This window comes from Diprion similis, chromosome 5 (assembly GCF_021155765.1).
Source record: "Diprion similis isolate iyDipSimi1 chromosome 5, iyDipSimi1.1, whole genome shotgun sequence".
NCBI lineage: Eukaryota > Metazoa > Arthropoda > Insecta > Hymenoptera > Diprionidae > Diprion > Diprion similis.
In genome coordinates this window covers 3063551-3089736 of record NC_060109.1, presented here as the reverse complement: position 1 = coordinate 3089736, position 26186 = coordinate 3063551, and the positions used below count along the sequence as shown (strand labels likewise).

Below are 26186 nucleotides of genomic sequence, written 5' to 3'. Positions count from 1 at the left end.
TTTGGTCCGAAAAAAATCGAAAAAATTCTCAATTATGTAAATCAACATCCGCAATAATATCCGATTTTTTCATATTTTTTAAAGTAAAACTGGCTGGGGAATCGCGAAAAAACGGAAATCCACGTTATTCTGAGTTTCCAGCGTAATAATATAGATGGAGGTTTTAAACTTGGGCGAACCAGGTTTTTGAGGTAGCTCTAAAACGTGGTGTATAGCAAATCCACATGGATTCAGGGGCATATTTCATATGCAATCCTGGCTAGCCCCAAACTCGAATATCACAGATAACGATAAAATCCTGTAAATGGCGGAGAAATTCAGTACCTTGGACCAATATTTACAATTAGAAAACAGAATGGTGTTGAAAAACGTATAAATATCCATTATAATCTACAGAGAAATCTTGGAAACCCAGAAATTTTTTTTTTTTTGCAAATACTGTGCGGAGATTCTCGTGAGAAAACATGAAATGCGGAGAAAAATTTTCCCATGACACAGAGTTGGGTAAATAAAAATAATATAGGAATAATAATCGATGCGCGACAAGGACGGCCAGGATATTTTCTTCTATGGTGCCGGCTTGATCGGCGCAGCGGGTGATATTAGAAACTTTGCTCTTACATCGAAAAGGGTGAAGATGGAAGCGTGGAGTCTGAAAATATTGGTCTTGAATATGAAATCAGTAATTATAAGTAGAATCGCAGATTTCAGCCGCAATTAGATAATTTCGCAAGAGCTGGAAGAGAGAGACGCGGGACGCAGGCGCGAGCAGGAAACATTGATTCTGCGCGAAGCTGGCAGAATCATCGAACGAGAGAGGATACAGTCCTGCGTGTGTCGTTATGTAAAAGATATTCCCACCGCCATCCACCCCTCCGAGTTCCTTGAACGGCGAAGACTTCGCGTAGGGGCTGATACAGTTGCGTTAGCAGTATCGGAGTAGTACGCACACCATAAAAGTGGCTGCAAGAAAGATCAGTAAGCAAAACTGCCGGGCCACTCGAAGTGAAGCCGTGTCCGATGTGTAAGTTCAAATTGTGCTTCGATCCAGTTCGTTGAGAGAATTTTCAGCCAATCTTCGATGGAACTGCAATTGGTCTTCTTCGCTTATGTCGTGGGTAAGCAATATCACTTTCGATCAACGAACCATACATCGGGGTCTAAATCTGTTACACGGAATCGAAATTATAGAAGCCAGTGCTAATATTCGCACGTACATTTTACATTTGATAATATAAAAATAGTTGTACATCACAGAGTGTAAAGGTCGACGTCGTCAATTTCGCAGTAAGTCGGAATTAAACCATAGCGAAATGCAGTGAGCAGAAATCCTATGACATTGGCTGCACGGTATCTTGCATGCTTGTAATATAATCGCGTGACTTTCATCGTCAATTAAATTGCGGCGCAGATCCGAAGATATTTAGGGGTGTGAATATATGTAGGTATGAAGGTATGTTTAAGTCTCGGAATTCATGTGCGGAATGTTGTTTGAGGGTATAGAAACGCCCAGATTTTGCCACATGACACGAGGCGCGAAGGTTTAAAGAAAGTGCATTTTACTGTGAGTAATAATTATGGATAGAGAAATAGAATATTATAGGGGGTTAGTTTCATTTAGTAATACGATGCATGTGGCTATTCTGTAGATACTAACGAACTTTACGACGTGCAATTCAAACACATTTCATGGGGCCGCGTCCGTGGGGAAGGTAAATAACGAAATTTGCTGATGGGTTCGGAATTCCGAAACGTTTTACGAAGGCATTAGGCACATCGTTGCATACATATACCTATAGATATACATATATGTATGTAGTATAAGCGTATATACATATCTACATACATACACATGTCCGCCGGATGAGCATCGCCATCCGATTAAGTTGATTTATACATATAGTGTTACATAGATCAGTAATATTCTGAGGTTTTAATTACATTACTTCGAAGTCTGCATATATAAATATCAATGCTATTATTATGATTTCTAATCTTTAACCCCTCGCCCTACGATTTAAAGGCAAAGTGCTGAGTCGTGTATATTTTCGAAAAATGAAAACCATGCAATTCTCGAAATAGACGACGTTTCATCTACTATAGACAGAATTAATTCATAAATACTTGTAGTATATAATATACGTTGTAAAGTGTGAGTATAATTTCACGAAGAAAATTATTTGTTATTCGAATTCAATGGTCGAAAATTTGAATTGTTATACCGGTATTTTACGCCAGGAAACAGGCAACCGAAATTAAATTTTAAATAGTAGATAGCTGAATAATAAGTAGCTTTGGTTGCCTATTCGGTGGCGCAGAGTGAGGAGTTTCACAAAAAAACTTCCTGTATACGTTGTGTAAAAGTGCTCCGCAGATAATTAATTAATTGTCCAAATACTTCCCCTCTGCACTCAGGAATATGCTTAGGATTAAAGGAAGTTCGCATAAAAATTCCGGAGGCTGTAAGGAAGGGTGATTCAGCGATATTCGAATGCTTGTATGACACAGAGGGCGATATCCTCTATGCCGTCAAGTGGTATAAGGGTCGGAGAGAGTTTTACCGCTACACCCCCAACGAGAGCCCCGCAATTAAGACATTTCCAATCGGCACTCTGAGTGTTAACGTGAGTATACGCGCCATTTTTACTACAGACACTGAATAACGTACCCTTGTGTACACGCCTAGTCATGCACGCGTATAATATTCAGAGATGAAATTACACGTGTATCTCTATTATGTGGATCTCACCCCTGGGGAAATTTCTGCACTTGCAGAACTTTTTTAACTGGGATATTGTACGGAGAGAAATCGTCGAGTATTTGCATACTGAGACACATTTCGGTCGTTATACCTATATTTACAAAGTAAAGAAGATTGTTGTGAAATACGTATCGTTGCGATAACGGTTTAAATATTATATTAGGAATTACAGGACAATGCTGGATAATTAGTAACTATCAAATGAAGTTATATTTGTCATTAACGCAATTTGTGGTTATTGGAACATTAGATCTGTTTGCTTAGTTCACTACATTAATTTTGTAGTTCAATGTAAAGGTCTTAGGATCAGTTTATTGTTTCACAAACATTGAATTGTAGCCATAATTACAATAAAATATAGTAGGAATGATAAAAACACTTATTACTAGAGTTCCCGGTCACATTTACAAAAGTAATTTTCATTTTGTAAATAGAACTGTATATTCTTCAATAATGGAAAAAATAAAAAACGAAAGTATGAAAGACTAATCATAACTAGAAATTTATTTTGGTAGATATTCACTAATTTATCACAAACTTTCTGTGACTTTTTTACCAGTGTCGGTAGATTTTTTTTTTTTTTACTGGAAAACTTCTGATTTGTTATTTATTGCAGAAAAACGAGAGTAACGCTAACCAAGTTACGGTTACTGGATTAGACTTGGATGCTGCAGGCACATATAGTTGCGAAGTGTCGGCTGATGCACCTTCCTTTCATACTGCAATCGTTTCTGCAAATATGAATGTTGTCGGTAAGAGATAAAAGTTATTACTTTATATTTCACCTAAACGCTGACTAAAAATTTTTAAGCAATCGATTTTGTGTAAATCTTTATTCTAGTTAGAAAAGTAATAATCTGATTAGCAGTATACAATTTTTAAACCACTTTCACGCAAACAAACTTAAACTAATTTAATGACTAGAGGAAAACGTATCAACGTTTTCAATCATCTATTTTAATTCAGTTTCATTATGAAAAGAGATTAATCAAATCTCGGATGACTCGTTGTGTTTTTCATCATTTCGTCGTTTGATTATAATTTAAATAATTAATTTTTTTCTTCGGTCTGCAACAGAATTGCCGCGGAACCGTCCTTCCATACACGGTATGAAGCGAAAATATCGCGTGGGAGATATTTTGCGAGGAAATTGTACTTCGGATGGCAGTAAACCAGCCGCGAATTTAACGTGGTATATTAACGACCGTCAGGTATGTCTGTAAACAGGTACTCTTGCAGTTGATTACCAGAGGCATTCAATTATTTATGTGTCGTTAGCTGTTTAATCGTATGGTTGGTTTTCAATTATTCACAGGTTTTACTCAACTTGCTTCGCCAAGTCGCTCGTAGCTTGGATCAATTATAGTTTAACTCTGCAATTATACTTACGATTAAACGTCTATCGATGGGTCATTTTTGAGTTAGGCCATCACAGAATAATTGCGAATTAATGTAGATCAGAAAATTTTCATAAAATTAAAAAAAACAATCGTTCCGAATATGAAAATTCCCGAATGATTTCGCGTTGTTTATCTCAATAAAAATCATATTTTCTCCCTGCAGCCGTTGAGTTCGCAAACACGGTACTACAATCCCCAAGATTCGAATATTGCCGATCAACAGTATTCAGCAATTGGAGTGCAATTTCTCGTTACTCCGGAACACTTTGCCAGTGGAAAGCTGAAAGTGCGCTGCAGTGCGTCAATATACGAATTGTACTGGCAAAGCACGGAAGTCAGTGCTGAGGAGGATCGTCCAAGAGTGAGAAATTTTGAGCCCGCTGCTACCATAGTTGGAATAAACTACCTTCAACCACCGCCGAACTTGCAAACGGGACAGAGAAAACCCGACGGCCAGGCGGATGTCAAAGGTGATAAACACCGCAATTATTGTCCACCATTATACCGTGTGTCCATGAGGAAAGTACGCAACTTATGCGCATGCGTCAAATCGTTCGAATTTTATTGGCCGATAGTTACCGTCTGATTGAGCAGACTACGCAACACCAATCGTGACTGTCAGAAAATGTCCCTAGGAGCCCAACATTAACTGTGGTCTCCTAGGGACATTTTATGACAGACGCGATTGGCGCATAAAGTGCGCACTTTCCTCATGGACAAACGGTAGATTTGAGTACAACAAAAAAAACTGCACAGATATTCTAACCTAACCGGATGGTATAACCTTGAAAAAAAAACCTTCATAAAAATTTCAATCAGGTAAAACCTTTTGCAATGAATTATATTTATATAAGTAACAGTGAATTATAATAAATTTAAAACGAAAGGTTGTGTACCGAATTCCACAGAAATTCATGGAAAGTTCTAACCTGTGAATGTTTTTTTAAAGTTCGAAGTTGAGAAATATTTTTTTTAAATTCCTGTCTTGACTCCAGTTAAAAGTTGAATCTCTTCGCAAATTTCATTTAGTAGCAGTATTATAGAAGTATCGAAAATTTCTTGACTCATTCTATCGAATACTGATATGTCACCAAAATTTCGTCGAAATCGCTCCAGTCATTCAATTTACATGAAATAATTATTGAAATATTAAAAATATTAGCATTTAAAAACTGATGGCGGGAAAGCTTGAAAAATTTTGTGAAGTGTGTCTCCGGATTCGATATTTGACGATTCATCTAATGCGCATCTAGTGCCTAAAGAACGCTGTTCTGCGTTGTGTAACGATCGAATATCTAGGTCGCAACCATCCGAGCCAGACAAAGAGCACAAAAGAAGCTACATGAAATCTAAAACTATTCGAGCATATTTATCCATCAGACTGCTGGACCGAAAAGTTCTATTGTATAGCGAGGAGTTTGGGCTGACTCATTCAGCACATTACGATGAGCCTTCATAGCGCGAATATTTCTGATTCCCATCCAAGAGATCAGGCATTCATTATTCATTCGTAAGCTCGTTGATCGATTCGTGCGGTTGTTCATATATTAATCATACATTCTTTTTGCTCGCCGAATTGGCTAAATTCTGTGTCTGTATAATATACTCTCTTGGGTTAGGGTTATTGAAGAAATTTTTCATATCGAGAAAAGTATTTTATCTCATTAGAAATTTAATTAGATTTTAGTTAGACGTGTGTCTAAAAACAGAAGAAGAAGTGAATTCGGAAGGAGATAACAAGGGTGGTAATTGCTAGGAAGCAGACGACACTTGACATGAGCTTAACCTACAAAAGACGTGCGATTGTCTTCAACGTATTCGAGGGAGCCAAGTTAATAAGAATATTAAGTCGGACAAGTTGACACGGGTCGACATTTCATTGAAACTCAGAAAAACGACATCTTCAATGCTCGCAATCTTAGATATACATATATATAGGATCCATGAATATATGAGGCGCCATTTGATGGCAGTGCATGTATCGCACTAATGGAGCCATATTTAATTATAGAAGTAGTTTGTTCTTCGATATTTTACTCTACATTGGCTTAATTTTACAAAATTCAAGTCCAGCAGTTTGCACGATGTTTTCTGTGCCCTAAGTTTTGTAAAATTCAATACCTACAATGATCAGCTGATTACTCACTTCCGGCGCCACGTTGCCCTATTAACTACGCCCCAATTAAGGATCACATCAGACGCATACAGGTAATACATGTACAGATTGTAAAATCGATGATTTTTATTTTTCAGATATTGATTCATCTGCGGAGCGAAGAAAAGTGCTGAACATGATGTTTGTGTTATTGATAATTTTACAAATAACTTTAATTCGATAAAGTTCTGTATATGATATTGGTATTTTGGAGCTATTTATATGAATCAATCTGCTTATAAAAATATCTCGGAAATAATTCAATGTTGTGTTGTATAATTATTTATGTGATACCATGATTATATGATGAGGAAGAAGGTAAGCACACAGCAAAACAAACTGCATTTAATTCTGATGTGGAAAGGAAATATTTGCGTAAAGCTCGTTAAGTTTTTACGAGTTTCGATGTAAATTCGGATAGAAAAAAACAACACTTTCGAAAGAATGAAGTAAGATTGAAATGGCAGCGAATTGTATTGTGTAACGAGGTGTTTCCACCCACGTATTTTTCTTAACATTCAACAGTTCCCGTGGTTAACGCTCATGGGCAATGGCATCATTCCGAACATTTGAGTGAAGCACGGAGCAAACTAAAAAATTATTCCGGAGGAATTCTCATGGCGTGCATACAATATATGCTACTCCAATATGGTTTTTTAGTATATAATAAACGGCACAGCTATAAGGCAATCTATTAATGATATTGCAGAACCCTTTTAAATTTTTGGGAATCATGTATTCGCCATTCTATGAGCTGTTACATCTGAATTCAATGAACCAAAATTATGAGCGCATCGTGAGTTAAGTTCGATTTAATCGAATCAATCAAAGGTTCATCACTGTTCAAATGTTTCTTTAATTCGATGATACACTTGAATATAATTAAATATTCTTTTTTTTACCAACAAACATGTTTTCTCAATCCTAATATTTCTTAAATGAAAAATGATTTTATTTCCTTATCATTTGCACAACTCATTGCATAACTTATAGACAGCTGTCGCTTGCAATCGGCCCGGGAATAATCGATAGAGTTTTATAATAGAAGGCTCTAGAGTTCTACAAAATTATTATTTATTACACTAGTTAAAGTAATCTTCAACCTGTAATTGGTTTAAATTTATGGAGTTAGGAATAAACAAGTTTACATATTGAAAAGTACTTAATATATAAAATGTCAAAGGAAATTTGCACTTGTGATTGAATCGTCCAAATACGTAATATGGTTATTCCTTCGAATGAAAAACTTTTTAATTCGACCCAATAAACTTATTTCGGTTAATAAATTCTTATTCGGCTGGTAAAATATTTTGTTTGATCGACGAATTAATTAATGGTCACTTAAGACTGACAAATTATTTATTCCACGGCTTTGAATAGCTGACTGCCTTCCGTCCACCAAATGAATTTAGATGTAATCGACGAGGATCAATTTCACTGCGAGAAGAATGCAGTATTTTTAATTGATAATCACTTGTATATAAGCAATTATGACATAATAGGGACTAAGCATGAATTGCACTTGAGATTTTTTGTTCGCCATTACAATTGATAGTCAACGTATTTTGGTAAAACTGTCCGAATAAAAAATCCTCAAATTTCCAACACTCATTTCAGGTAAATTGTTCTACATTTTCAAATAACTATATTCTTATGCGATTAGCGTATTTAATTGAATAAGTAGATATTTAGTTTTGTCGTATATATTATACTATACAGAAGATCAATACACCTTATTACGGATGCGTGTACGTGCGAGCGTTTCGACAGCGATTATAAAATATTCAACCAGCAAACATAATTATTGCATGTTCCAGCTAGAAAAAATTATTCGTTTTCTCTGCCTACGGTTCTCTTCATATTTTCATCCCTGTCACAACCATATTACCTACAGCGAAACAGTTCTCATCGAAAATTGCATACGAACACGGTATATGCAAAATGGCTCCCACCGTAATTCACGTGAAAACACTGAAAGATTATGAACAAAATGTAGTTCCATATTATCTGAAAGACGTCGTATCTGATGTGGTGAAACGAAAAATCTTTAAACCCGAAGATGTAGGTCGACTTGGCAGATCGGCGGCGCAAGTAGGGATGGGAAAAATCAAAGTAAAAACACCAATGTCACAGTACATCGTTGATTTTTTCAACAAGTCAACCATACACGGACTGAATCACATTGTTGCACCACGGAGACATTTTATTGAGAGGTATAATAACTATCAAACAACAGTACAGTTACATTCATGATGAGTGAAATACTTACACTAGAAATGTGTGAAACGCCTACAAAGAGGCAACCAATACCATAAGTATCACGCTCAAAACATTGAGTTCAACTTCTAAATACTTACACTAGAAATATGTGAAACGCCTACAAAGAGGCAACCAATACCATAAGTATCACGCTCAAAACATTGAGTTCAACTTCTAAATACTTACACTAGAAATGTGTGATACGCCTGCAAACAGGCAACTAAGCAAAGTACCAGCACAAACTTCTGGACTCCGGTAGTTAAAAATAAAAAATCAATGTTGTTAGATGCAAATTTATTGTTGATATGACATGACTTTTTGTGAAGTACGGCTGCGACCGAACCGAATAAACGGACTATATACTGTTAATAATGAGATTTCATTTGACAGCTGACGCACACTCTATGACACCCGTTTCCTCCGATACCAGAGCTCTACCGATACAGTCTAAACGGCGTTAATTAAATTATATCTATTGCATGAGATTGAATTAATAATGAAAAAGTCGTTAGATACTCTCGAATATCAACTGGAGACTTAATATTACAAATGAGGGACATCTTTGTGACGTAAATTGATTTTATGATTGATGCAAGCAATAAAAAAATTTATTCATGATACTTCCATGAATTCAAAAAAATGTAAAAAAGAAAATAATCGACTGAGCGCGATCTACCACATAACGTAGAACGCCCATCTTTTGATAGAATTTTTCTGTTGACCTACACAAACTTTTTATGGGGTTCCATGGTGAAGGATCGCAAAATTATTTTTCTTTGAAACACTCTAGGGTACATATCATACCTCATTCAATTTTTTTTTTTTTTTTTTTTTCTCAAAATGTTTTCTCGCTGTCAAGAAATGTTGTAAAATAACTGTTTCAATCTTATTACCTACAATACGAATTATTGTAATCTTTGACGTAAATAAATGCAAACTATTGTGTCTGTAAAAATATGTATTAATGAAGATCCTTTTGTACTTATAAAAACGCTGAATACTTGGAATTTATCCCAAAAAAATTTACAAATAGCGTCAATATAGCGTCTGAATAAATTGATCTTAGTATTTTTCAGAATCCGCAAAAATCGAGTGAAATAATCCACAAAAGTTAGCCTTCCTTTTTCGTCATTGATCATGATTTTGTCATTTTAGAGTCGCTTTGTAGAACCTTTTTCTGGCTAATTGTATGATTAAAAATTCAAAAAATACGTCTAGAACCGTATAATCAACAGCTGGAGGAATGGAATAAATTTTTTCCTTTTTCGATCGCAACTTGTGTTTTGCTGATCACAGCTACTGCAGACTGATTATGAGCGCAATCATTTCGTTTAATAATTTTCATTGTTGCAGAGAAAAGCCCCCCCCCCCCCCCCCGCGCCCCTTCCAACCTACTCATACACACACACACACTTCTTCCCTCCAGGAATAATTAATTTTTTTAATAAATCGATTCAATGTATAAAATAATAAATTAAGATACGAACTCAACGTGTTAACCCGTGAAAAAATCGGAGATCTGATACTTCTGCGTATTTGATGGCGGTACGGCATTGCGAAAAATTCTGATGTATTTCTGTACAAGATTGCTACGTTCTGAACAACAGTTAATATTAAATTTCCTGAAAAAATCTGGTCGTATCTGTGTAAAAATATCTTCAGTCAAACAAGAATTGTTGAAACTTCTCAGAAATTTTCCCAAAAGAGCAGAGTTTTTTTTCATAAAACTGGTAAAATTATTATTATTCTGAACAGAAATGTAAATACTTGGTCAGAATTTCCAGAAATTATTACAGTCCCTCGGAAATTTTGCATAAAAGTTGCAAAAATCTCACATAGTAACATTCTAAGAAATTTGATAAAATTTTTGAAAGTTTCTGAAAATTATTTTCGCCAGGAAGTATGAATCAATAATCATTTTTTTTTGCAAACTAATTGTCAATTTGGATCACTCTTTATGAAACTCAAACTAGATGAGAATCCAGCTTGTCATATCTATTTTGATTGATTCATTAGGATTTTGACAGTAATTTTTGTTGGAACGGCTCTTGGATGTTTGGTTGCATCATCGCTGCAGTACTCGTGGTTTCAATACCAGAATAATCCAACAACCATAGTACTTGATATTGATTACAAAAATTTCAACGTCACGAAGCCAGCCTTGACCATATGCATGGACGACTACATTTCAACGGATAAGTTTCCGGACGTCTTCAAGAAGTGAGTTGTCATCGCTTTGAAATGAACCACATCACAACAGTTATTCTCAAGACAGTTAGAGAAAATAATTACTCACATACAAGGAAACGTTGCAAATTTGTAATTTCCGTATTTGATCTTCTCACATACACAATAAATATTATAAATGATCGTATCAGAAATAACATCAAATCATTCAAACTTATAATACAAAAACTGCAGTCTAAAGTCATTGTAAGTCTAAGAAGTTTTATTTTTCAACTCGTCAAAGTTGTTCAGAATTTTCGAAAGCAACTGCAGCATATTTTATCTGGTTGTTTGAATTTAAGACTTGATTGAAAACATAACTCATATAATGGCAGAAGGTGGAATATTTAAAAATCAGCACAGGTAAATTCCTTCCATTTTCATTATGCCACCGCACATTTTAAACATAGACAATATTGTTGTAAAAGATTTGGAGTTGAAGATACACAAGAGGCAAGAAATTTCTTTCAATTCATATCGAGACCAGTTTACTCAACTCTAAATGAAACGCCAATATACAACGGCACTTCGCCTAACAACTGGTTGCAAATACTCCAGGACTTGCATATCGACTATGAACCAAATCAATGCGGTTTGCAGGAGTGCACCGGGACTTACAAAACTCTGGTTGTCACGGAGAAAGGCATATGTGCAACTCTATATGGTGCATACAGCAATTACTCATCAGTAGAGTAAGAATTTGCATGATTTCATGTTAATGAATTTACGTATATTCCAGTACTAGTCTCCATCTGCTGGATATAATATTTCCCTTGCAGTTACTGGGTGTCAAATAACTGGACCATCTTCCCACAGAGATCCTTACCGACATACAAGTACGCTCGTCGAAACGACAGGATAAATATCCAGGCAATTCCTTTGCCATACGAAGCAAGTTCTCACTGTTCGTTTCAAAGACTTGATTTTATAACGACGGTGCACTTTTTGCGAATGTAGAAATAATAGGCACGTCAAAAAAGTAAGCAAAACTAATTTTTTTTTATCAACAGCTGGCGTTACACTATCCGAACGATTTACCTCAACTAAACAGTTGGTGGTACAATTTTAAAGAAGTGGCTGTCGTAGACATAAGAGTTGCCGTTCAACAAACAGAGAGCTCTGATGAGCTCAGACAATTGTCTAAGAGTCAACGAGAATGCAATTTTCCTGAAGACGGAGAGTTGAAGATGTGGCCTGTCTACACATATAACATGTGTATCTTAGAATGTAGATATAATTTTATAAAAGGTCGATGTGGGTGCTACCCGTATTTTGCAAGACCGATGCGTGAGTGTTATTCCGTGTGTTGAATCATTCTGCAGGTTTGATTCCATGTCTAGTATCATATAATAACTTTACATTTATGAATAAAAAGTGCCTGTACCTAATAAGTCTTAAATATCACAACTTCAGATATATTAGAATTGTCAAAGATTCCAAAAAACAGTGTAATTTTGCGTTAATTGATAGGCGCATTTTTTCAAACTACGTAATCACTCATTTCTCTTCAGAAAACATGGCATCAAAAAGAGAGTAAAGAAGTTTGCTCAGTTAGAGAATTAAGCATCGCATGAAATGAATATCTTTTATATCATGTAAGATGTTCCTAATTCGTAATATTCTATCCACAGCTGGTGTTCCAGTATGTAATTCCACACAGTTACATTGTATTGGGAGTATTTCTGATTCGATAATTTCATTGAAGAGCAGCAACCAAAATTTGTGTACCTGCCCAGAAAACTGTAATACAGCTAGGTATAATAATATTCGTACTGGGACTGCCTACAACATGTGAGTATCCTTTATGAAGCGAAATTTGGATCAAAATACCTCCCCACAAGTCTACTAGTAAACTTCACAAGCCGTCATTTATTTTTGGAATATGATTATCCTCAAAATGCGATATTTTTATTCGAAAAGTGACCGAGTCGACGTGATACCAGTCAGGACGGTGAACATTGATATTGAATTTCCCTTCATCAAGATGCGTCGTGAAGTATTCTTCGGATTTACTGAATTCTTAGGTACGTTAGCAATCATACTGTCCGATCCTGACCAAAATTTGATTTTTTTACAGCAATTTGCTAGTTATCGCAATTTAAAAGAAAATCAATATCTATATAAAGAATCTGTAATACAATTGCATCAAATTATAGCAATCTTTGTTTATCAGTTTCAGTTGGTGGAGCTGCAGGTTTATTCCTTGGTGCAAGTATAATATCATTCATTGAAATATTTTATCATCTTACGTTGAAACTCTTTTGGTATAGATTTCATATCTCTAGAAACGGAAGACAGTAATAAAAATTTCTACAATAACGATTCCAGTTTTCATAACAGTCCATCTTTCTGTACCTCGGGTTTCCTTATAGTTAATAAGACAGTTTCAGCACTCTGCGATCAATAATAAATTACACATATCTATTTACTATTGTAAAATGGATAATGGAAGATAGTAATTAAAAGAAAAAAGGTTTCGAATTTCAGTCACTGTTAAACCATTCCTGACGAAAAATCAAGCGAAAATAGATATTTTTTTCACAAAGACCCTGAAAATTATTCAGAAAGCAATTATTGCAATTTCTCACTCATTTTGATTAAACCATGAAAAAAATTGATAAAAATTCGATTAATAACAATGATAAAATTTTTGGTAACTGTGCGCATTAAACTACTGAATTTCACATAGTTTACCATGGAAATTAGAATAAAAAATTGGACAAATTTCCAGGAAGATTATTGCCGTCAGTTGGTATTAGCACAACAAGTTTTGATTACAAAATAAAATTTATTGTTACTTTCTCCTTTTTTCAACGCGCATCAATAAATATAATAATAATTATGTACATATAAATCTAAAATCAATAACAGCTTCAGTAACATTGCGCATAAAATTTCATACTGTACAGTGAAACGAACACATAATATTTACTTAAATATCTATTTAGTTCTTAAATTCTTGTACGTCATGTCGAGGTAGGAAGCCCAGTGATTAACACCAGCTACAGGGATGCTAAAATATCACTGAATGGAGTGCCTGGTTCCTTTGCCGCTGATTCAAACGTCTCAACGAATGCCATCTTTTGATTAGTGTTTGAGAGCTAGTTTTAGAATTTGAAGAATATAAAAGGTAAAAGCTATCTTGGTAACATTAATGAAATGTAACTATGTATCCTTCCTACCTTCTGGTAAAAATCAGCTGCCGATATGCAGAGAATTTTTTTATCCTCATATTCGTACTTTCCAATTCTTGACTGTACATGTGGAAAGCTTCATTTACAAAGTTAAGAAATATTTTCAAAACGAAATTATATTCATGCAATTAGCTACTCTTGAATGATAAACTAGCTTTGAAATTGCTCAAATCAGCATTCAGCTGACATTGTAAAATAGAATAGTTTATTCTTCTTGGTGATGAGCGAAAAGGATACAATGCTCTAAGCCAGGGATTTGTCGATGCACTGATAAAGAAACAAGACAAACACCACGTCGACATTGCGATTGGTAAACTCTGTATGAAGTTTGGTAAGCTGAAAACTACCCATTCCTGCAGTAGTCCCAGTTGCGCGCTGTTGCAAGCTCTTTCGCATACCTCAGAGATTAGAATTTAATCTTTATTATTCATCACAAAGGAAAATTTTATTCACGTCATCAACACTTCGAAGAATCTGACACAATATTATAGAAAACTAGTACTATATCCATGCTAGTACACGAGGGCACTTGAAGATAAGTCACAATTATTAATGTAGCACACATAGTGCAAAACCATGATAATATTGTCGAAAAAAAACATGTAAAAATCTGAGGTCCAATAAAAAAAATTTCAACTCGCCAAATTACATGGCTCAGTTTTTAATCTGATTTAACAACAGTTACTTTGCAGTCTTGTGCTTTGTTGAACTTTAAATCAAGTCTCATATATTTTGTTTATTTGAAACAATTTCGTTTACTCTGGTAAAGTGTAATATTAATGAAGTAATAGCATCTAACTTAAATGTAAAACTACTCACCTGGAAAACAACGGCAGATAATAACCTGGGATGAGGTTGTTGAGGTGATAAAAATTCCCCAATTACTTTGGTGAGAATTTCCCAGGGTGGGAAAAAATCACCAAGAACACCTGGTAGAACTCCGCATAATACCTCAACTTCCATAGGGTATCCCTTTTTGATTCGATCAAAAATCGCAGACGTTCTTTCGATAGACTGCACCAACACTTCAGGCTCCTCGTCGGGTAAAGGTTCCTCAATCTCTGGATTATTCAACTTCTCGGCTGCACCAGTATACATACAAGTTAGCAGTAACTGCAAAGCAGGTAATGCCAGAATCGGACTCGCCTGTTTCAGTCTATCAACTGCAACTTTCACAATTTGTTCTGCGACTTTACCAACTACACTTTTTGTAGCAACTAATCGCTCCAAACCCTGAAATGACGCATGTGTGGCGAAGTAAGAATCAAATAATTCAATACAATCATTATGCAGCAATGATAAACGTTGTATTATAAAAAAACTCCACACACATCGTAATTGGTAACAGGAAATATGTTTTCCACTTACTTGTAACAACGTCTGATGAAGAGAAGTTGAAATATTTTGAGTATTGACCAGAGAAAGCACGAGTTCCAGCACTGCCGGAGCTTCTGCATCTGGTGGCGTATCTTCGGCATGCTCCAAGAGGAAAAAGACTAGTGCCCACATTACTCCTTGATGCTCTTCACTCTGGCTGAGAACACTAAATTAAATAGCGATATGAATACGGAATGTGCGAAGCGCGTGTGATTTGAAATTTGAGAATGTTTATATGACTATGAGTCTCACCCTTGCGAGTCTTGAGTATCTATGTGCTTCTGAATATATTCTATGGCTAATGGATGGATAATATTCATAGTTTCTTCACAGTCGGCAAATACAGCACTTTGCAAAAGATAGAGGGTTCCTTGTAAGGCGAAGACCCTGGCTGGCAGGAAACCAGATTTTAAACTCGTTTCTATCAAACGTTTCACTTTTTCAAGAGTTTCACTATCCTATAAAAATATGTACTGTGATAAAAGGTACTATATCGTAAGTAAGTCCAAAAAATGTTCGATTTCAAATATACTTACTAGTGGGGCGAGAACAGCAGTAGCTTTGCACACTGCGATAACGAGATACTGATGTAAGATTTCATTCTCGATTGGATGAACCCTGGACAAATCCAAGCAAGTATCGAGCATCCATTGATACTGAGATCTCTCGGTGAACAATTCTGAGATAGCTAGTATTGATTTGGTCACTTCGTTCAATAATCTCAGGGGCGTGTTTACACGTGGCAGAGTCCACGAGGAGTAGAGTTCCAGCAAAAAGTGGAGACAAGAATTTAGGTCCAAAGATAAAGACTCTAAAACGTTGTTACGATATTTCTTCAATTCCAAAACACTGGAGCTGAGTTTGTCTTCGTGCAAAGAGCAGGACGCCCATAAAAAAGGTAGAGAAAATTGACTGTAACTGTATTGATGCCTGTTAGATACTCGCTCAATGTTCCCTCGGTGAAAAATGTGATCTAGTGTCAACCCATGAATACTTTTTGATTCATTAACATACTCAAACTTTGATATCAGAGTTTCTTGTATCAAGTAAAGTTTCTGAGAGCTAATTTTATGCAGAGAAAGCTGTGGATCTCTTGACTGGTGAATGAAAGTGCTGTTTACCGGATTCCCGGGGCACGGCAAAAGCAAAGTCTGGGTCAACAGGTTGGTTATAGCTTGAACAGCCAAGCTTGTCGCCTGAATGGAAACAGCTAATTCATCAAAAGACATGCCCTCATTTTGAGTGATATTTAATACACTCAACAATGCCATCCACGTTTCCTCAAACTGAAGCCTAGAGGTCCATCCTAACAAAGTCAATCGATAAATAAACTGTTCAAGTACGTCGACTTCATGCAACAAATTAGACTCAGAAGATAACAACGGCACAAGACACTTGGTGGGACCTGAGCCGACTACATGCCAGCCATGCTTCCAAACTAGCGGAGGAGTGAGAACAAAAGAATTGACTAAAGGTTCTCTGCTCACAGTTATAATCAGACTTTTAATTGGATTAAATAAGAATAATGGAATGTTATCTGGCGCGCCCTCGCCTTGATGCTTTTCCAGCCAAGCGACGAGCATTGCCATTTCTATACAGGCTTGTGCATAAGGTCTTGTTTCATTATTTTCCAGTGCTGGTTTAAGTCCGCAACTATTGACGACAGGAAGACGCTGATTAGAAGCCAACAAATGTTCGACAATCCTTGTCAAAGTCGCTGATGCGGTACAAACCCAGTAATGATTATTGCCAAATGCTTTATGCAGATTCTGATTCTTCAATATTGCCTCAGCGCACCTTAACGCCACCTCCAGTTCTTCTGGCTTTAATTTTCTCTTGTTGTTTTCACATTCCTTAAGCATCCAGTGTATCACTTCAAAGCACAGCAGTCCAAACTTGGCCAAAACGTCCTCGAATTTCGAATTGATCTCTGACAGACCATATTTCAATAGCGCTGGTAATGTTTCAATGTATACAGTAACGGATGGAATAATTGTAAGCAAAGTATTCCAGTAAACATTGTCGTTCATCAGTTCTGAAAGTTTGGCTACGTATTTAGCCTCCTTAGTATTCATATCTCGACCTATGGGATGAAAAATTTCACGTTGTTTAGGCACGAGTTCGTTGATATTCTGTACATGTTGTAGTAAGCATTCCTTCGCCGCTTTGTAGAGATCACCTTCTTCGAACACAATATCAGTTTCTTCATCGTTTCTACTGAATCCAAGCTCTTGACATTTCTTAACTGTATATCTAATGCCCAATTTGAAGCATTCCTTGACGATTTTTAAATTAAAATCGTTAGAGGACATAATTTGCAAAGTGTCTTCATAGTTCATATTACCAAGTAGTTCAGCAGATTCTAGTAAACTGTATTTCCTGTTATTATGACAACAACGAAGTTTAGTCTGAAGATAAAACCAGTTCCTATCAAGCTGAATACCTCTGATGCTCGACGGATTAAAAGGTCGACGCTGTTCCAATTCCAACGGTGACAAATCGTAGTGCTGAGCACCGAGTTTGTTCAACAAGCTAACCAGACCACCATATTTCTTTGCCAATCTCGTCGACAACAAGATGTTCATCATCTCCATGAAATCATCTCTAGGCAGCTGCGTCTTAATGTCCTCGGTACTCAATGTTAGTAAAATTTCAGCCCTTCGACTGGCAATTTTTGCCGCCAGTCTGCACAATGCCAAATATTTCGAAGTGAGTAGTCTTGGTACCATAGCCAAGATTAGAGCTCCACTTTGAGACTGGTGGGTACCCTCCAAGCACTGAAGCAATCTTTTCACAAAACTAGGCTTTGACAGATCTAAGCACCTCGCAGCTATCGCTTGAACAAGGAGACCGCTTGCTGCCGGATTCCTGTGAACCGCCGCGGCCAGGAGTTCTTTCACCGGAGGTTCTCTAGCGAGAGATATAGTTTCCTCAATATGATTGACCAACAACCAAGTTAGTGGTTCCGCGTCATTAATATTCTCGCATACATAGTCACAGAATAGTATGGTACTTCCCTTCCTCACAATTTCTCCATTAATATTGCACAGGTTGCTCATTGGCTCTATTTGATCAGAATTCATGGCACTCGCGTTGTATCTGCTGAGAGTTGAACGTACCGCATTATTTGGTGACTGTTTGGCTAAAATTTCTTCCCAAAAGGACATTTCGCTGTAACTAAGAAGCGTCATCAGATATGCCCACTGGCACGTCAGTATAGGACATTTGCTCCCTAGTTGGAGCATTAGAGAATTCAATTCGGTCAACATTAATTTGTCTTCCTGGAGTACGTTTCGCCCTTGCATCATTTGCATTGTGGCATTAGCAACTTTACAGTGGCTACCAGACTCGAACATGTGAATACACAATTGCAAAAAGAATGCAAATTGTTGTACCAAATAGTTGTCGTTCCCTAAAGAATTAGCAGCACCCAGATAGCAGTCATGGTTTTTATAATTGATAAGACCGACTAGATCGTACACCTTTGATGTAATTAGACCAATAACTTTAAACAAGAACCTGGCTAACACTTTTTCTGGCGCAATATCGTAGGCGCTCGCACTTCGCACATTCAACGGATCAGACATTGTTTCCTTTGAGGTGTACACAGAACCAGAGTAAAAGTTGGCGTTATACAAACTCAGATCCGAGAGTCGAGCAAGCATGGCTTCTTCTTTGGCATATGATATCAAAGCGAGCAAAACCACGTTTACCATTCCCAGCCAGCGTTCCATAATCAGAACGGAATCTTGTGAGTTTGGTGCTTGGATGAACAACACTTTGAGCAACGGATCGACCGGTCTAAATACTGTTGGCGACACAGCTGAGAAAAGTTTGACTAGTGCGATGTGAGCCTCCTTTGACTCGAGTCTAACTTTACCAGAAGCCAGAACGGGTAGAATTGAATCTATGGTCAGCCTAGACCAGCGTGTCCACTTTTCTTCACCATTACCATCGCTGCTGTATCTTGATTCCATTAAACAGGCGGCTAGCAGTTGTATCACCTCATGATACTCGACTAATCTTAGCAACATAGATACTAAAACATCTCTGGTTGTTTCCAGTTCCTTTTGTTCTGCCACCGTCGAACTTGAACCCCTGATAAGAAATATGTCTTCAATTAAAGGTACGAGAGCCGGGATGCAGTGAGTAGGAGGTGACTGTCCACTGGCCATGAGTCCATCGCATAACTGAATTATCTTGGGGATGCCAATTATCACCTTAGAGTGATATTTCTCATAAGACAGCTGAACAAGGAAATTAAATATTTTTGGTATTAATTCTTCAGTTTCCTGAATGTATCCTTCCTCGATAAATTCAAATTGCTTTAGAACAAAGCCAATGAATATTTGATCCTGGTCTAACAAACAGTAATTGACCCGTAGTTGTACCAGTTGACTTAACAACAACAAAACTCTGCATTGTAATGATACGCAACTTGTGACTGTGTATTGTTTCAATGATTTGATGACCATTGGTTCGAAAAGACGAATAAATGAGGCAACCGATGCTTTCTGATCGGAATGCCGTGACAAACTTCTGAACACTGAGCTCATTTTACGATCCCCTTTTCTTTGTACAAGACCTATCCAGCTGTAATAAACAAGAACAGAAATAAATAATCATTAGTTGACCTTATGAACAATTTTAAAGGAATGAACTGTTGTTTTCATTTATTTGTGAAAATTGTTTGACAAATTTTAAACTTTAGATTCCATTGAGAATGAAATCAGGATCTACTCTGTTATTTGAAAGAGAGTCATATCGAGAAAGTTGAAGTGAACGTAAGGTTGCTATCGCAAATTAACACAAAATTTCAAACTCAAAGCTGTAAAAGAACTCACCCAGAACTGGGATCATTCCCACTTCGACAAGTATTTCCAATAGTTTTAATCATATCTGCCATTTGTCTTGCTGGTGTTTGAAAGCATTGTGTATAAAAACCCTTGGAATCATCTCTAAAGTTTCTTCTCTCAAAATTTTTCTGATAATCTGGATCTGTCCATCGAATGCTTAAGTTACTACCAAACAAGCACTTGAGTAGCTGTTGTACACATTGGACCGTTGCTGTTGGAGACAAAATAACTGTCGTCTGCAAATAATGTAATATTTCTTCCGCTATCCTGCCAGCTTCATGTATGGTCGCTATCTCCAAGATTTGGGATAACACTTGTAACGTCGCATTCAACAGCGAGAGATACATTTTACTTGCTTCCGATTCTAGCGTAGATTTGTAATTTGTATTAGCAGCCTTTAAAATCTCGTACAGTTTCATATAATGTGGGAAATTGGTGAACACACCCATTTGTTCTCGACTGAACTTTGAGCTGGATGTCTTTTCCTCTTTATCCTTAGATTTCTGATCGGATATCAGCTTCCTTTTAGGTGATAGAGCCTGAGCAGTTGGTAGAGGTGGCAGAGCAGATTTAGTATTCGGATGCTGTAAATGTACCTCGTCAATGACGTGCACAAAAGTATTGAGAATTCGGATGACATGCGTCAAGAGCTGTTCGAAATGTTGATGAATTTGTTTCTCCTTGAACAAGCCCCACAATTTAACAGGTTCTGAATCACTATTGTTCAGAGGTTCATTTGGCTTTAAATTGCACATAGCTATTCCTGATGCCAAGTTCCCAGCCAAAAGCATCAAATGTCTGTGGGTTGAAAGATCTAAGCTCAACGGGGACGAAGATAAAAAAGACACAGTTAAAGATATCAATGCGTTACTCGTGGGTGTAACAGGACCACCAGCTGGTGTTGCTTCATTTATTGTATCTCCACGACTGTTGGACCTCTTGTATGTCTTCTTGACGGTTGTTTTTGGAATTAAACAATCCCAGGCTCTTGGATAAATCGTCGTCAAAAATGTTTCACTGAGTAAACTAAGTGTCTCACAACACCCGTAGTTCAAGTATTTTGACGAACCTATAACCAGTTTTTGTGTAAGCAAACTAATTATTCTCGATAGTACAGATTCTATTCTCTCGTCATATTCATATCCATCCTGTTGACACAATAGATCAAAGGGCTTTGGCAAACTGTTGAACGATGAGTTGTTTCCTGTTTGGAAAGACGAGTTTTCTAGTGGGTTCGATATCATATCGGATAAATGTCTTTCAGTCAATTTAGATGCCTTTCTTGTCACTGTGTCTTCGTGCGGATGTTGATAGTACAGCAAAGGAATAATCCTGAAAAAAAAAAAAATAGTCATCAGACTAGTCTACTTTTTCAGAAAATATCAATATACTGTCAAAGCCCTTGAGGTATTTGCAGAATACTAGAAATCCATCCATTAACACCATTTGTATCACTGAAATAAAGTATCCATCTTAAAATTTTCTTACTTACTGAACAATAGCAGAAGCTGTAGCGTGACGTACCCTTTGATCTTGGTCCCCCAATAACTCAACCATTACCGAGATAACATTTTTTTGAAAATGTGAGCCACCTGTTACATACTCGACGGTTGTGTATGGCAAATTACTAAGAACCTCGACTAGCTTGATTTTAACAAGAAAATATGGGTTTTTCACAAGTAGTGGCAGAGCTTTGAGAATTGGTAAAGCATACTTGTTATTTGCCGACTCTATCAAGTCAGCCAGACATAGATTTAATGCTAAAAGTGTTTGTCTGCATGTTGTAGCAGACTCGTCCTTCAATCCCTATAAATAACACACACTTTATGGTAGTTTTTTTCCTTGTCTTTAGAATTTTAGAATATTAAAAATGGAAAAAACTGCTCACCTCTAATAGTAGCGCTGTAAGATTTTCTAACGACAAGATATTATCCTTTATTCTATCAGGTATGGTCGACCTTAGAAATATTTCCATATTTCTGTATTTATCACCAGATTGCAGGAAAACAGCCTTCAGAAAATATCCAATCACCATGGCAACATTCCCCCTTATTTGAGGATCGGAATGATTAGCAAAAAGTAGTATATCGCTGATGTATTGTTGTTCTACATTACTATTCGGAGTTTTATCCATTGTCGATAAAAGTAAGTTTGGATAAAGTCGTAAAATATGACCAATGCAAGTTAGAGCAAGTGATTTAACGCTAACTCGGAATATTTTGTCAGGTATCAATTGACCAGGAATTCCAGTCAGCAAAAACGACGACACCAAGTATCGACAACAATATTTTAGGGGTACGTCAGCATCCGTAAACGTTCCTATGTCACATTCATGATACAGAACCCCAGATGATGTTCTGTGCAAAGATGTTACGGATGACGATACCTCATCCAAGTACTCGTCTTCTTTAGACTGTAAACTCGGCAAACTAAGATCAGTCGAACGCTCTGCCTTCAGAATATCACTTCCAGTGTCGCTTTCTTCCTCGACTCCCTCGCCTTGAAATAATATTCTAATTTCAACGTGCATTATATGACAAACATACACACGTATGAGATTATATCGCCAAGCTATGATCATTTTTATTGCTACATTGTCAGCACAATCGTTATTTTAGTTGTGTCTAATAAATCGGCATAATCTTACTGTCAAGAGATCCGATGATCAAGCTGCTGTAATTCTCCAAAGACTTTTCCTTTTTTCCCATCATTTGATTGGTGTCCGCTTGTTTGATATGGGGTCGTTGAATCACTGGCAAGACATTCTCCGAATCGACAATCCACTTCTCTACTGTCGGTTTGATTTCAGGAATATCTGGATCGAACAGATTCAATGTCGATTCCGAATTTTTTCCGGATATTGTTACATTGGAACCACTCATCGGTCCCAAAGAAAGGCGAGCAGTATTTTCATTCATTGTTATCCTGCTGCGTGTAATCCCTTGATGGGACACCAAGATCGGAACCAATTCTTTTAAAGGGAATTGTAGTAATTGAGCCAAGGTCTCCAATGCTGCATTGACAACATTGTGATCAGAGTGCCACTTGGCAAAGTGTAGACAGAGCTCATACACCTGTATAAAGCTATGAAGAGGGACATCAGGTTGGCTCAAATTTGATGTTTCATCAATATGAGGTATTATTATCCTTAGACAACCAAATACTCCAATTACCATTGTAACACGGTCTTCGTCATCAGTTATTGGCACGAGAGTATCTAATCAAGAGAAGTTCCGTTCAGGATTCTGCGAGGGTAAGCTTCTTAACATTTAAAAATACCCTTATTTTGATACAAAATGGATGAAAATACAAGGTTGAAGTTCGTAATGCTAATGCAACAGAGTTTAGAATGTAAAAAGTATAGTTATTTCAACTACCAAAGGCTGAAGGGATGATTGCGGTTGCTAAGTTTTCTTTCTATGTATTTTTTACATTAACATTACAAACTTTAAACTCATATAAACAATCATTTCTTTAAGAAAAAGTTACCTCAATGGCCTCAAAGGTTTACAGACTATGTAGCATAGAATGCTACGGTTTCATATTTTTAAATATTACTGAAATACGATCTACAAAAATCTTCCTCACCTATCATATACTGTAAAACGTACAATAAGAAAGCCTGAGGGTTTCGAGAGTTCAAACAAGTTGTAAGAATCATATTAGCTGCAGTTCTGCGGAATACAGCCTGTGGTGAAGGTATGTTTTGACAGAATGCATTGAGTAGAGTCTGAAAATTTCGTAAACATTCTTTGAGATACTTAAATGCTGTTTAATGCAATCAGAATTATAATTATCATAGAAGTCGTATGTTTATCGGGACAATTTAACATTCTGTAGGCTTCATACCTTATACCGAAACCAATCATGCAAATAAAACGATGTTTAATCTACTACAAGATAAGTATACACGAAAATTGGGTGAGAATTCAAAATATTCATGTAAAAAATGGCTCGCCGTTGTGTTTAAAATATGGGTTCAAACACACAAGCTACAATGCCATGTAGATTGTTTGTTATGTGAATGGTACTTGAATCGTTGATCATTAATTGCATAGCAATCGCGTTCATTGATTGTTTTACTGTACGTGACGAGTTTTGTTTTTTTTTCTTCAACTTTGTTAAAATTAAATGTGGGTAAACAACATCATACAGATTTAAGTACGGTGTAGAGTGTCCCATTGAACAAATTTTGTATTTTGCTCCAATTTATTTACCTTAACGTTGCTATCTGTTGTGAAGTTCCCCAGAGTTTTTAAAATCAACGGTAAAGAATTGGCTAGTGTCTCGATAACAGATTCTTCGGAACGCTGAGCGATAGCTACAATACAAGGTATCAGATTTGCCACGTAAGCCTTTCCCTTGAGCGGTCGGATCATGTGGCCCAGCTGCGCGAACCTCCACAGTGCTGTTCTCAACGTTCGGGCAGCACCGTTTTTTTTTATTTCACAATATAATACAATTTGTACCTTCATTATGTTGCCATCTGTCATAGCCTGACGAGAGGAAAAACTATTATGAAATACAGGCAGAAGTAATTCATTTTTTAATTAGCCATGGTACCTACCATGCGAACTTGATATTTCTCTAGTTTTTATCACTGACTTCTAGTAAGTTAAAAATACTTCACAATACAACTGGGAAGGAAGATGCTTTCAGGTTGAAAGAAAGTACAACTTAATTGTGTATCGCCTGAATATGTTCGTACGGAATAGAGACTAATTGTAAGATTTTAAACATACCCCTCGTATTATCCTATTCAAGCATTCGTCGGCAACCATTCTGACATCAGATTCCGAGTCATCGCAAAGCATTAGCAGCGTCTCTATAGCGACGTTAAGAACTTGAGTAAATTTCGGAGTGAGTCTAGCAGCAGAAGAGCAAATGCCATCAGCCACAGTAGTGCAGTACCCGATTTTTTCTTTTTTTCTGAAAACAATAAGGACATCCATCATTCGGGTCGACATAACCTCACTGGAAGATGAAATCTTAATTTAAATTCAGATACTTCTAAATCGCATATATGCATACCTGTGACTCAAAATCAATATAGACGTTTACACAAAAGACGTATATCCAGACGGTTATACAGTAAATAAACATTTTACGTGGATGAAGTGCGCATGAAAACGTTTAGTAGTACTTATTTTTTTAAATCATGTAATACAAATACCTTGCTGTATAATCGTGCGACATATCTTGAAGATGCAAATTTTTCAATGTATCCACCGCTTTGAGTATGCCGTTAATCGTAGCCATGATTGTCGAAGGATATTTTATGTGCTATTATACGTATGTATTTATTATTCGTCAAGCGCATCCGCTGTTAATCACTGACATATTGGAAATAATCTACATACTTGTGATCTACCTTAATGTGCTAAACATAACAACAGCCGACATAAATATGACAGGTGCCATAATTGACGTATGAAAGTCATGAATGTATTGATATCAAGAGAACGAACTTCGCAATCTATTTGACGCCATTCTACCAAAAATTCATTGGAGACCTCTATAATATCTGGATGAACGTACCTCTATATGACCAGAACATGTGGTCATTAGGCCACTCTAGTGTAGTTCTGTAGTTACGATTCTAGATACAAACATACATTGCATTCTGCCAGTTGGCAGCACAGATATAGATCAGATCTAACGGAATAGGCCAATGCAATTACTTGGGTCGTATCGTGTCAGAAAATTTACCGTAAAAGGAAGCGACGTAGTGCAGAGCCAATATAGGGTGCGTTCCGATATTAACTGCCAGTGCTGTCAACAATCTTTTATCTCTGTTGCTTCATCAAGTGCATGAGTAGCTCTGCCTCTGTTCTAGGGAATTTTTAGCTTTGTCAGGTAATTTCGGAACGCACCCATACACCATGGCGGCGTGTCCATGGTCTTTTGTTTTATAGGCTTTACAAGTATTGAATCACTGTCATCGTCATTTACAATTTC

General features: G+C 36.7%; 3 protein-coding genes across 7 annotated transcripts; 2 read left to right on the top strand and 1 right to left on the bottom strand.

Moving 5' to 3' along the window:
* Positions 1 to 785: 785 nt before the first annotated feature.
* On the top strand, positions 786 to 6573 carry LOC124406294. 3 transcript variants are annotated; one of them, XM_046881663.1, is made up of 7 exons: positions 786 to 1118; positions 1650 to 1712; positions 2416 to 2624; positions 3378 to 3513; positions 3839 to 3972; positions 4325 to 4631; positions 5461 to 5710. In XM_046881663.1, exons 1-7 carry the CDS (start codon positions 1082 to 1084, stop codon positions 5505 to 5507), a joined length of 933 nt encoding a protein of 310 aa, XP_046737619.1. In that variant the 5' UTR covers positions 786 to 1081; the 3' UTR covers positions 5508 to 5710. The 3 variants fall into 3 exon arrangements, with proteins under 3 accessions (XP_046737619.1, XP_046737618.1, XP_046737620.1); XM_046881662.1 differs by lacking the exon at positions 5461 to 5710 and adding an exon at positions 6415 to 6573 and having other exon boundaries at positions 788 to 1118; XM_046881664.1 differs by lacking the exons at positions 1650 to 1712; positions 5461 to 5710 and adding an exon at positions 6415 to 6573 and having other exon boundaries at positions 790 to 1118.
* Positions 6574 to 8257: 1684 nt separating this feature from the next.
* On the top strand, positions 8258 to 13102 carry LOC124406382 (pickpocket protein 28-like). Its single transcript, XM_046881782.1, has 8 exons — positions 8258 to 8529; positions 10592 to 10795; positions 11230 to 11493; positions 11581 to 11737; positions 11812 to 12088; positions 12433 to 12592; positions 12722 to 12825; positions 12975 to 13102. The coding sequence occupies exons 1-8, from the start codon at positions 8258 to 8260 to the stop codon at positions 13100 to 13102; spliced, it is 1566 nt and encodes a 521-aa protein (XP_046737738.1).
* Positions 13103 to 13569: 467 nt separating this feature from the next.
* LOC124406201 (huntingtin) lies at positions 13570 to 25646 on the bottom strand. Of its 3 annotated transcripts, none has more exons than XM_046881552.1 (15): positions 25402 to 25646; positions 24971 to 25157; positions 24446 to 24724; positions 23817 to 23958; positions 22876 to 23445; positions 22117 to 22727; positions 21721 to 22034; positions 20217 to 21560; positions 15909 to 19965; positions 15625 to 15830; positions 15364 to 15538; positions 14815 to 15228; positions 14233 to 14393; positions 13984 to 14071; positions 13570 to 13902 (listed from the first exon to the last, which is right to left on the bottom strand). In XM_046881552.1, the coding sequence occupies exons 1-15, from the start codon at positions 25485 to 25487 to the stop codon at positions 13804 to 13806; spliced, it is 8733 nt and encodes a 2910-aa protein (XP_046737508.1). In that variant the 5' UTR covers positions 25488 to 25646; the 3' UTR covers positions 13570 to 13803. The 3 variants fall into 3 exon arrangements, with proteins under 3 accessions (XP_046737508.1, XP_046737509.1, XP_046737510.1); XM_046881553.1 differs by having other exon boundaries at positions 13984 to 14055; XM_046881554.1 differs by lacking the exons at positions 23817 to 23958; positions 24971 to 25157; positions 25402 to 25646 and having other exon boundaries at positions 24446 to 24506.
* Positions 25647 to 26186: the final 540 nt, after the last annotated feature.